The sequence below is a fragment of the Pseudophryne corroboree genome, chromosome 2 (genome assembly GCF_028390025.1).
Source record: "Pseudophryne corroboree isolate aPseCor3 chromosome 2, aPseCor3.hap2, whole genome shotgun sequence".
Taxonomy (NCBI): Eukaryota; Metazoa; Chordata; class Amphibia; order Anura; family Myobatrachidae; genus Pseudophryne; species Pseudophryne corroboree.
Window position 1 is genome coordinate 409,337,182 of NC_086445.1, and position 11,880 is coordinate 409,349,061.

The 11,880-nt window shown below is 44.2% G+C and overlaps 1 protein-coding gene across 4 annotated transcripts in view; it reads right to left on the minus strand.

Moving 5' to 3' along the window:
• MAP4K4 (mitogen-activated protein kinase kinase kinase kinase 4) overlaps positions 1-7,975 on the minus strand; it is a 276,338-nt gene extending 268,363 nt beyond the window's left edge. For 2 of the 4 annotated variants that reach the window (XM_063953441.1, XM_063953440.1), the window contains exons 1-2: positions 7,580-7,975; positions 6,985-7,050 (exon numbers count right to left, since the gene is read on the minus strand). In XM_063953441.1, the coding sequence (XP_063809511.1) occupies positions 6,985-7,050; positions 7,580-7,636 (123 nt within the window). In that variant the 5' untranslated portion in view covers positions 7,637-7,975. The remainder of the gene's footprint in view (positions 1-6,984; positions 7,051-7,579) is intronic. The other 2 variants (XM_063953443.1, XM_063953442.1) reach the window with 1 other exon arrangement.
• Positions 7,976-11,880: the final 3,905 nt, after the last annotated feature.

Sequence of the window (11,880 nt, forward strand, 5' to 3'; positions counted from 1 at the left end):
ACATTTATACAGAAGGTACAATAGATCCAAGTACCAATTCACTATAGCCAGCTAGAACAATTATTATAGAAGCATGCTTATTGGCGTCCATTACACTGATTTATCCAAGGCAGCCCAAAAAGCCAATAGTAAGAATTCCACTATTATATTCAGAATATCTACTTTCAATTAGCAAGATAATTAAAAAGCATACATAAGTAAGACTACGTGTTTGGTGGGCGGAAATAATATTCATGAGAATGCATCCTACAAAGTAAGAACTAGTTCACTGATGCATGACGCCTGAGTAGGTGACAGGTATACAGTACATACTGCTGTGGTTTCTTGTTTTGGCTGCATTCATTTGTTTTAATGCAAAGGAAATCTGCCGTTTACTGAACAAGCCCAGACATGCCAAAACTCACTAGTTCCAGGTGATTTGTAAAAGGACGACATCATATTAATGTCATAATTGCAGCAATGAACAGCACACAGTGAACACTTCCATAATCTCATGGATTAGCTAATCTAACATAGACCCCAGAAAGAAAAAGAAAAAATAATGAAAAAAATATAAATACAGTTATCAGATACAATACCGTAATGAGGGGGAGGGGGGGGGGGAGTTTCCTTTTTTTGTAGACATAATTTTCCTCACCACACAAATTTGCAACTGCCTGTAAAGTTAAACAAAGGATTCTCAAGAGGAATTTACAGCAGATGACAACTTTCCATGCTAATAAACACAGACACAAGAGTTTGCAGAAATTGGGATCTTGGGATGGACCTTATTACACGACAGACTGGCTTAAATTTAAGAAGGTAAAAAAAAAAAAAAAGATTCAGATCTGTAAATTGCATTTCAGGGACTGGAGTCAGAAGTGCAGTGTTACTCAAATTAGATAAAGTAAATTTGCTGGCTGCTCAAAAGGGAGCAAGAACTTTGTTGTTTCTATGGCAACCAGCAAAGGGGAAATATAAAAAAATAAAAACCTCACTACACGGCATTGTATTTTCATAAAAATTAATCCTGGTTTAGATTACAAGATTTAATTTAATTTAAAAAAAAACTATGGATTCATTATATATATATTTTTTTTACTGCAATAGCATACCTCACAACATTCCCTACAGGGACATGGCCTTGCGGGAAATACTGTATCCGTGAACCATATCCCCCCCAACCTTCCCTACAGGGGCATGGCCTTGTGGGAAATACTGTATCGCAAGCCATATCCCCCCCCCCCCCCCCCCCCCCCCCAAACCCCTGCCCAGGCAAATACAGTCTGGAGAGGCGATAAAGCAGTGATAAGTGTAAGGTGATAACGCATCAGCCAATCAGCTTCTAACTGTCAATTTACATATTGGAGCTGATTGGCTGGTGCGTTATCACCTTCCACTTATCACTGCTTTAATCACTTCTCCAGGCTTAATACATCTGCTGCAGTGTTCCTAGTGGGAGATATATATAAAACCTTCAAGAGTGATGAAGTGGAGGTTGCCGACAGTAACCATTAATGTAGAAAACTGGGCACGCCCCCTTTAGTGGCGCCGACAGCTGGGCACACGCCCATTAGTAAAGCTGACGGGGCTGTACTGACCCCAATAGTGATGCCGGCGGGGGCACGCCTGGCCGTCCCGTACCTCTGTACCTTGCCCGCATCCTCGCGGGAACACTATTTACTAATTTAGGCATTATAGAACAGAATATGAGGATATATTGTAGGTGTTGGGTAGAATCTATACAGTCCAATTTGGTTTTATATAGCTAGTGTCTATCACCAGGGTAAAATCTGTATCGTATTTGCTTTGTACAGACATAACCAGAATATTATACTATTTTTCGTATGGAATATATAACCTGGTTCAGGGTCAGCACAACGGTTTGTGCTTACATTTTAAAGGTAATTTACTTACACTAAAAGTACCTTGCCAAAAATATATGGACACCCCTCCTAATTTAGGGCATTTGGCCTTGGCCATTATAGCCACACCTATTGTTAACAACTGCATAAAATCAAGCATTCCGCCAAGCAATCTTCATGGTCAAATAGGAGCAGTAGAATGGATTATACAATAAAGACTTTCAACGTGACACTGCTATAGGACGCTTTTCCAACAAGTCAGTTTATCCAGTTTCTGCCACGCTAGATCTTGCCCCAGTCAGCTGTAAGGGCTCTTATTGTGAACGGAAAACATCTAGGAGCCATACAAACTCACAGAATGGGACCGTCGAGTGCTAGAGCGTATACAAATCATCTGTCCTCCATTACAACACACACGCACTACCAAGTTCCAAACTGACTCTGGAAGCAACTGCAGCACAAAAACTGGTAATTGGGTATGTGTTCCTATGAACAAGTAGCCACACACAAGCCTCATACCACTATGCACAATGCCAAACATCGGCTGGAGTGGTGTAAAGGACACCCCCTTTGCTGGAGCAGCAGGGGAAATGCTGTCTCTGGAGTGACAAATCATGCTCTACCATCTGCCAGATGAATATGGGGCCTTCAAAAAGAAATATTGCCAAGTTTGGTGTGGACCATGTAGTATATATTGCTATTTCTTGAATGTCAAAACAGCATTGTTTACTCAGATATTCCACCACAAGTTTATTAAAGTGTTTTGATGATACCTAGTCACTTACTAAATAAGTTGCTCTGTTGGCAATCTATTTTTAACCATGTCTATTTACATATCACACCTTAAAAATAGCAAAGCTTTTTTTTTTGCTTTTAATATATAGCGCACCACCCAATTTGAGAAACTTCACCAGAGAATCTCAGAGTCACCGGTATGCAAACAGTCAGTATAACAACCACAGTTACCCTTTTCATGAGCAGCCCTTTTCATTCAAAGTTTACCTTGGAGCAAATGGAACCACAAAATAAAAAAGCTTTGTATAGTTATGTCAGGTAGAACCAAGACAATGAATCCAGACGTTGGTTGGAGCAAGCCAAAAAATAAAAATAAAAAGAGTCAGACACAAAACAAAATCATACAATCACAGTGACTCAATTCACAGTAAAAAGTAAAACCACTTTACAGGGCAACTCTTTGCACTGCCTGATTAGGACATAAACTAATTATCGCAGAAAAAGTTTACAAACAGTGCAACAGATATGTGTATTTTTGGTAAGAGAATATAGCTGTTGTTCAATGTGCATGCCTACAAGCCAGTAACTTATAAATCAGATTAATTCTATGAATACTCATTTAAAAATCTTTTTAATGAAGATTTGAAAACAAACAGAATGATCTGATAAAGTCAGCATGCCAATCTAAAGATTGCTTAATTCTGATCCTCTGGACTGCCCACTAACAGTAATACAATGGTTTTAAGGACTCGCTAACCAAAACGTGAATGATCATATTTTGATGTGAACTTTTCTATTTTTCTTTTAAAAATTTTTATGTGCAACAGATTTACATGTAAAGGGCATTGTAGGTAAAACAAAATGACCGTGATAAAGAGAAAGATTGCAGAAAACGCACATCCACCTCTGGTCCAAGACAGCCATGATGTTTTCCAGATTGCTGGATGAAATGCAAAGAATTCACTTGTTCACTTGTTTGTTTTATTGTTCAAAATCATGGAAGTTTACAGCAAAAGAAGATGTAGAATAGAATTAAAACTACTGCTTTTTCAAAAATATTAGAACATTTCTGATCACACATTATCTTCTAAATGTACAGATTTGCTTGCAAGACCTCTTACCACTAACTGCCAGAGAGATTAGTGTGCTGAGGGGAAGGGGGGAATTATGAATCAGGGATGCATGGGAAAAGGCAGTGATACAGTCACCAGATGTTACTTTTATGAAACAGAATAAAAAAGGAAAATCACACCTTGCTCTGGTTTATACCACATTTATATCATCATTTATCAGAAATCTCATGTCACAAAATATCGAAAAAAAGGTGTTGCCCATTATCTCAGTTAGCATACTGCAAGCATTTTGGTTGAAATATTATGATTTTAAATTAATTTACTAAATTCTAGAAATCAGTGGCCTACTTCATATAAAATTACAGAAAATTACAAAATGCTTGTTTATTATTGTTCTGATGCTCAACTTGAGTTTGCACTTCAACTTAAACCCTTGTTATAGGGTCACCGTAAAACACTTTCCTACCCGAGATGGCCACTTTGATATAACAAATTAGACTAGGAAAATACAAAGTGACAGTATGCCAGCATAAAATATACAGTATGACACTTACAAAAATACAAAAGCTAAACAAAATCCTGCATAACTACAAAATGAAACGTATACATAATGTGTGTGTGTATATATATATATATATATATATATATTTTACACACACAAAATATATATTGTACTTCATTTCGTTTCCGTAACCAAAAATAATTGTATTTTTTTTTATTACTCTTAATACTTTGTGACAACTGTGCATGTCAAACATGTAACCAGGAAAATAAACAAATATAAAACATTGTACATTTGAGCATATTTTTATTTTTTTAAATTAACTTGTTTATTGAGATAGTCAAATAGAAATATAAAAGCAGTTACGCAAGTAACAAGTAGTGGTAAAAATCAATATAACTTCCAACCAATTACAATATAGGCTGCCAAGTACAAATATATACATGGCACAGGACAGGGATAGGGAACCTTTGGCACTCCAGCTGTTGTTGACCAACACATCTCAGCATGCCCTGCTACAGTTTTGCTATTTGGCCATGCTAAAACTGTAGCAAGGCATGCTGGGATGTGTAGGTCAACAACAGCTGGAGCGCCAAAGGTTCCCCATCACTGCCATAGGATCTCACGGAAGTAAAAGGCTCAAAAAACATACACACAGCAGCACGGTGTGTGCGTGCGCGCGCACGCACACACACAGGGGCATATTTATCAAGCTTGGTGAAGTGATAAAGTGGAAGGTGATAAAGGACCAGCCAATCAGATTTTAACTTCCATGTCACAGGCTGGGTTTGAAAAATGACAGTTAGGAGCTGACTGGCTGGTCCTTTATCACCTTCCACTTTATCACTTCACCGAGCTTAATAAATCTGCCCCACAGTGAGATGCGAAGTGTGATCGCCTCTGCCTAATTCACAGGCAGAGGTGGTCGCGGGGTGTTTCGGCGGTGTTGGGACAGCGCTGTGGTACAGACAACGCATGCATGTCTGGACCGTTCGCAGGCTTCATAGGCAGTGAGCTACTCAGCAGGTACAAAGCCATCACCGCTGCACTGTGCTTTCAACATCTGGGGGGGGGGGGGGGGGGGGGCAGGACTCGGCATGCGGGGCGGACTAACCCTGTGCTGGGTGTCCCCCCGCATGGCAGATTTTGATCATAGATGTGCCTTTTTCACACATCTACGATCAGATCTAAATTAGGCCCTTAAATGCATAGGAAAGCCTAAAAAAGAACTCTAGAACGCTATTTAAGTCACCAGTGGGTATAATGACTGAAGCATATACTATATGAATGAACAAAATTATTCTGTCTATTCAACTCTCTGCACACACAGTAAATGAAGGTATGAGGCAACTTATAAATGTCATAACATTTCCAAATCCATCATGTGTATCCTGTTGTCAATAATAAAAACAAATGGTATAAAATGTGATGAGCACTGACTACCATCTTACTGTCTACAAAGACGTCACAGTGTTTCTATATTGTGCAAGCTTTTGTCAGGCCTCTACAGTATATCCCATACCAAGTGTAATCTGAGATCACTTCTTATCATTATAGTCTCATCACTGTCTATTAGTCACATCTGTAAAACAACTCACTGCACAGTCATGCAACCCCAAGAGATGCTCCTTTCATTTATGGTAGTTAAGCAGCTCTCTTCTACCTCCCCCCAAGGAAGAAACCATGCACACGAGGCAAGGAATGATGCAGACTAGCTTACTATCATACACAGTTCTGTAAAGGTCATATTAGAAAGAGCTTATGCAGTATCCAGGGAGAACTCACTCCTCATATATCCATTGTGAACCACAGCACACATTCACTTGCCAAACACATGAGAGTCACCCCAAAGACTTCAGTACAAGGCACAGATTCTACACTCCGTTGCTAATGACATTTGTGTAACTTTACAGTTATTTATATAGCGCACACATATTTCGCAGCGCTTTACAGAGAGAATATTTAGCCATTCACATCAGTCATTGCCCCAGTGGAACTTACAATCTATGGGGTCGATTCTATTCGGTAACTTAAGAATAGCGCTGGGAATTAGCTCCCGACGCTATTCAATTCAGCTGCTAGTGACCCGCAATTGTCGGGAATTCTTCTCTCATCCCTGGGGGATGAGAGAAGAAACCCGACAAAAGTGCTGCCTCGCGGCCGGCGCGAGGCTGATTCTGTCGGGAATCAGCATCGCCGCGGGTAGTTAAGTCGGAGAATGCCCGTTCTCCCGACAAAACTACCTGTTAAGTCGGCGAGAACGGGACATCGCCGACTTAACTGGAGCTGAATTGAATAGCGTCGGGAGCTAATTCCCGGCGCTATTCTTAAGTTGCCGAATAGAATCGACCCCTATATTCCTTACCACATGTATACACACGCACACACATTCACACTAGGGTTAAATTTTTGTTGGGATCCAATTAACCTACCAGTATATTTTTGGATTGTGGGAGGAAACCGGAGTACCCGCAGGAAACCCACACAAGTACGGGGGGGATATACAAACTCCACACAGTTAGAGCCATGGTGGGAATCGAACCCATGACCTCAATGTATATGCAGCACGAAAAAAAGCAAATATCCAATAATGATCTATTTTGTATCTTTCACACAAGAGGAGCAAGTTGTATATATATATTTCCCTCTAGCAGAAGTTTTACTTTGCATACAGATAGGCAGACAGCATATTAACAGGGAACAATAATAGAAGCTGCTTGTGAGCGGTTTAATGTATGAGACATTACTCACATGCATGTGCACATATATACTGTACATACATGTAGGTAAATAGTTGTTATACACAACACATTTGGGGTTTTGTACACACCTTATACACTTGTCCATAGGTGCCATTGCCCACCACTTCCACCAGCTCAAATATACCAGCTGGATCCTGAAGAGAAGAAAGAAAACCAACATAAGTATTATTTATAGACAGTCTCTCAGGAAGGTGGGGATATTTGGGTGAGGGGATGGGTGCAGCTGTTGCTCCCTAATTTTCTCTCCACTTGAGACACATGCCAATACATGCAGACAAAGGAAGCCAGTGTGCCTCTCCCATGTACCCCGCACACATATTAGGGAAATAAGCCGAAGACACACTGAAGGCTGGGGAGGGGGAGGCAGATGACAAAAACAAGGGGAAGAGGAGAGACAAGAAAGCTGCCCCCCATCGGCCTCTTGCAGCACACAGGCTGGACTAGAGGGGCCCAGCCCTGCTTCCATTATACGGGTGGGGGGCGGCTGATGCATCCATCTCCGTCTGATAATTGCACACATCCAAATGACTGCAGGCAGGCTGTACAGAGCAGCAGCTCCCCGGGTACAGAGCCCGGCCCGCACCCAGCTCAGGTCTCCTTTGTGTAGGAAGCACACACACCCAGGGAGGGCTGACAGTGCTGCCAAGCCTGCCCTACACTCACCCGCAAGGAGGAGAGGTCTATGTCCACCAGGCTTTTGGCAGGCGAGTCGTTGGCCATGGTCGCCCCCTCTCTTCTTCAGTGTCCCCGGCAGGCTGCGACCCCCTCCTCTCCGCCCAGGATCCAGACACAGCAGGGCGAGATCCCCTTCTCCCTCACGTTCTGCTCATTGGGGTGCAGCGGCCCCTGCTCTCCGGTCTCCCCCGCTGTGCTCGGCCGCTCTCCCCGCCGTCACTGGTGTGGAGTGGCTGCAGGATGGCGACTTACACCATGTTGAGGTGGCAGCAGCTCCCTGCACAGTGATCCGGGCTCTCTCTTCCCTTCCCTCCCCTCCCTCTTTTCTTCCTTTCTTCCTCCCCTCGGACACACAGACATGCAAAGAGAGGAGATGGAGGGGGTGGGGAGGAAAAAATCCTCAGCCAGCACAGCAGCTACTGGAGACGGGTGCACCAATCCGGGCGGCCGGAGATCTCTTCTCCTCCTCCCCTGTACCCACCCATCGCCACACTGGGTGACTGGGGGCACGGGCTGCCTCCTGCTGTGTTCATTATCACTGCCAGTGTCATCATTATCCCCACCGCTCTCATTCATCTGTAGTCCCCCAGTCTGTAACTGGGAGCTTTTCTCCAATATTGATTCTAGACGCAGCTAGCCTAGTGCTCTGCATATGTATTGTGTGCTCTTTCCTATCTAATATTAATTGCAATTATCACAGGTATTAGGTGTATTTCGATGACAATGTAGTCATGCTGTAACAATGACTAGATTTACAGGGACAAAGTTAAGGCTGAAAGGGGCCCATTCATCATCATTAAAATGGCCCGCAACACGTGTAGTTTCCGCATATTTTATGTAACGAGTCAGTCGTTATTAAGGGTCTGATAGGGCCCATGGCCGGCTCTACCATTAGGGCTGAAACACACGCACCTGCCCGGCTTTTTACCGCTGCCGCGCTGCAGAGACACATGCAGCGCAATGTGTTCTTTCACACGGCCCGGCACGGCTGCCGGGTTGCAGCCGGAAATATCCACTGGAAGGTCCGGTTGTCAGGCCGGGGCCGTGCCGTCTTTGGAGGCAGTGAACCGTGTGTGTGAAGGGGAGCTTTCACACACAACGGGTTTTTTAGCTGCCGCCGCCGCTGCTGCGCATGTGCACAGCATTACACGCGGCTCAAATCCGTTGTGTGTGAAAAACCCTCCCGGATGGTAAAAAGCCGGACAAAGTTTGTCCGGCTTTTTGCCTTCCGGGAAAAAGCGGAGCGTGTGTTACAGCCCTTAGGCAGCTTTAGCCGGCTGCCTAGGGGCGCCATCCACTGGAGGGCACCACTGAATCCATCTAGCAAAAAACTGAAGGATGTCTCTGTATGCGGTCAGTAATGAACTTAAAGATGGGGGGATGGAAAACAGTAAAGAGCATACAAATATATGTATGTCTGTGCGTAAACACATTTATACACATACAATTTTATGGGCTGTAGATGTCATCCAGGCAGACCAGATGCTGGTGTTTAGAATACCAGCTCCAGAATCCTGACACCTGTCAGAATGCTGACGCCAGAATCCTAACAGCCGGCATCCTGAATGTTAGTGTTAAGGGGGGTACTCACGGAGCGATAATCTAAGCAATCTGACTAGATTGCTTAGATTTTAAGCATGATCACTCCGTGTGTACCCCTCACAGCGATAGCGATGCGCGGCCCCGCGCATCGCTATCGCTGCTGCTAGATTGGCCTGCCATGCAGGCCAATCTAGCAGGTCGCTCATTTCACCCGCTGGGTGAAATAAGCGCCCCCCTTTCCCCCCCCCCCCCCCGTCTCCCCCCGCACGCTCAGCACACATCGCGCTGTGCTGAGCGGTGGGAGAGATGTGTGCTGAGCGGTTCGCTCGGCACACATCTCTCCCACATCGGCCAGTGAATACGGGCCTTTAGGCTGCTGGGAGTGAAGAATAGGGTAAGGGGTAAGGTTAATTCATTTAACTTAAAATGATGTTATTATGGTGCTCGGGTGCCACTGTCGGTATTCTGACCGTGTATGTATGTATAATGATGCAATTCACCCCAGCCCACTTAGTGGCCAGCTGCATCTTTCTCCGGGAGGTGTGTGTATGAGGAGGGGGGTGGGGTTGCAGGTTAGGGGGCACTAGGCTGAAAGTTTGCCTAGGGTTCAGAGAGACCTTGCACGGTTGCACCTAATATTCAGCATACTCTGAAAACGTAAGACCCAGATTTATAAAGCCTGGGAGAGTGATACATTTCACGGTGAGAAAGTACCAACCAATCAGCTCCTAAATGTCATTTTAAAACACAGACTGTAACATGGCAGTTAGGAGCTGGTTGGTTGGTATTACAGTTCAATTTATCACTCTCCAAGGCTTGATAAATCTGGGCATCTGTCTTCAGATTGCAATGGTTCTCAGAGCTCCACTCCTTCTCATGGGAAGCAGACCCAAAAAGGACCAGATCACCGCCACCTCCTCAGGTCATACATGTCCAGAAAGCCAGCAACGGGGTGGTAAGTAAAGCTGCTACTGAAGAAGCAGTGCTACTGATCGCGGGCACAGCTGTATTTCGGAGCAGCTGTCCCCAAACCGGTGCAATGCTGAATTCTCCCGATGATTAAGTATCCAACTTGCGGTGAGTTGGATACTTAGGGGTCTAATTATGTAAGAATGCGATGTTTAGGTTTAACTTTTCACTAAACACTGCATTCTTATTTCAGGGTTTTTTTCATATTTTCAACGCAATTCATTAATACTTACGTGTTCCCTGATGCGATGCGGTATCCGGCTGTTCCACGATCCCGGCTTCTCCAGTCTTCTTCTCTCTTCATATCGCAGCTGGGAGTTTTCTGCACATGCGCAGTGTGCCCCCTGCCTCCAGGTGTCATCTGCGCATGCGACGGGGAAACGAGAACTCCAGCGGGTCACATGGTAGAGTGGGAGCGGGGACGAGCCGACAAACAGCTGGGCAAGGGCAGTAAGGAGGAGGTGACCCAGCATATGTATGTGTCGGGTCACATTTTAGCAGTGGCGGGGGAAGGACAGTAGTGAGAAGTCATTCGGGCAGTGGTGGCAGACAGTCTGGAGACCCGTCATATGCATAATTGGTCTCCTCTGATTGGCTGGCATCCATTCTGCTGCCAGTCTACGCCATCCTGAAATGGCAAAAACAAAGTCATGGGCGAAGCGGAAAGCACAGCTTTCCATGCCTACATGAATTGCAATCACCATTCATTAGAATGGTGTTGCGATTCAACTGCGGAACAGCAGCAAGGTAGAGAAAACAGCTGCTAGAGGGGCAGTAAGACGCAACATGAATTAGAGGGAGCACAGAAAAGGCCTGTTTAGCGCACAACAGGGCTTTTCCCTGCTCTATGAATAGACCCCTTAATCATCAAGGCCAATCCAGCCTCCGATGATGAATAAGCCCCATAGAGTAGATGTTATCAAATACATCAAGACCTTCCCCATATGAGGCAGCAATGCCAAGTATTGTGCTACCGTCTATTAGTTAAACACTGACAAATAATAAGTTGAACATATATATATATATATATATATATATATATGCGACCAGACCGCCCACATCCATATGCATGGTTTCATAGCCATTTTCGTTATCAGTGCACACATGTACCCGTCTAAATATGTCTAAAAACAGGTGTTATTGCATGTACTCACAGCTCTGCACTTCAGTATTTCTGTCGATACATTACCACTGATATTGTACTATGGGCCTAATTCTGAGTTGATCGCAGCAGCACGTTTGTTAGTAGTTGGGCAAAACCATGGGGGTAATTCCAAGTTGTTCGCAGCAGGAATTTAGTTAGCAACTGGGCAAAACCATGTGCACTGCAGGGGGGACAGATATAACATGTGCAGAGAGAGTTAGATTTGGGTGTGGTGTGTTCAATCTGCAATCTAATTTGCAGTGTAAAAATAAAGCAGCCAGTATTTACCCTGCACAGAAACAAAATAACCCACCCAAATCTAACTCTCTCTGCAAATGTTATATCTGCCCCCCCCCCCCCCCCCCCCCACCACCTGTAGTGCACATGGTTTTGCCCAACTGCTAAAAAATATCCTGCTGCGATCAACTTGGAATTACCCCCCATGTGCACTGCAGGGGGGACAGATATAACATGTGCAGAGAAAGTTAGATTTGGGTGGGGTGTATTCAAACTGAAATCTAAATTGCAGTGTAAAAATAAAGCAGCCAGTATTTACCCTGCACAGAAACAAAATAACCCACCCAAATCTAACTCTCTCTGCAAATGTTATATCTGCACCCCTGCAGTGCACATG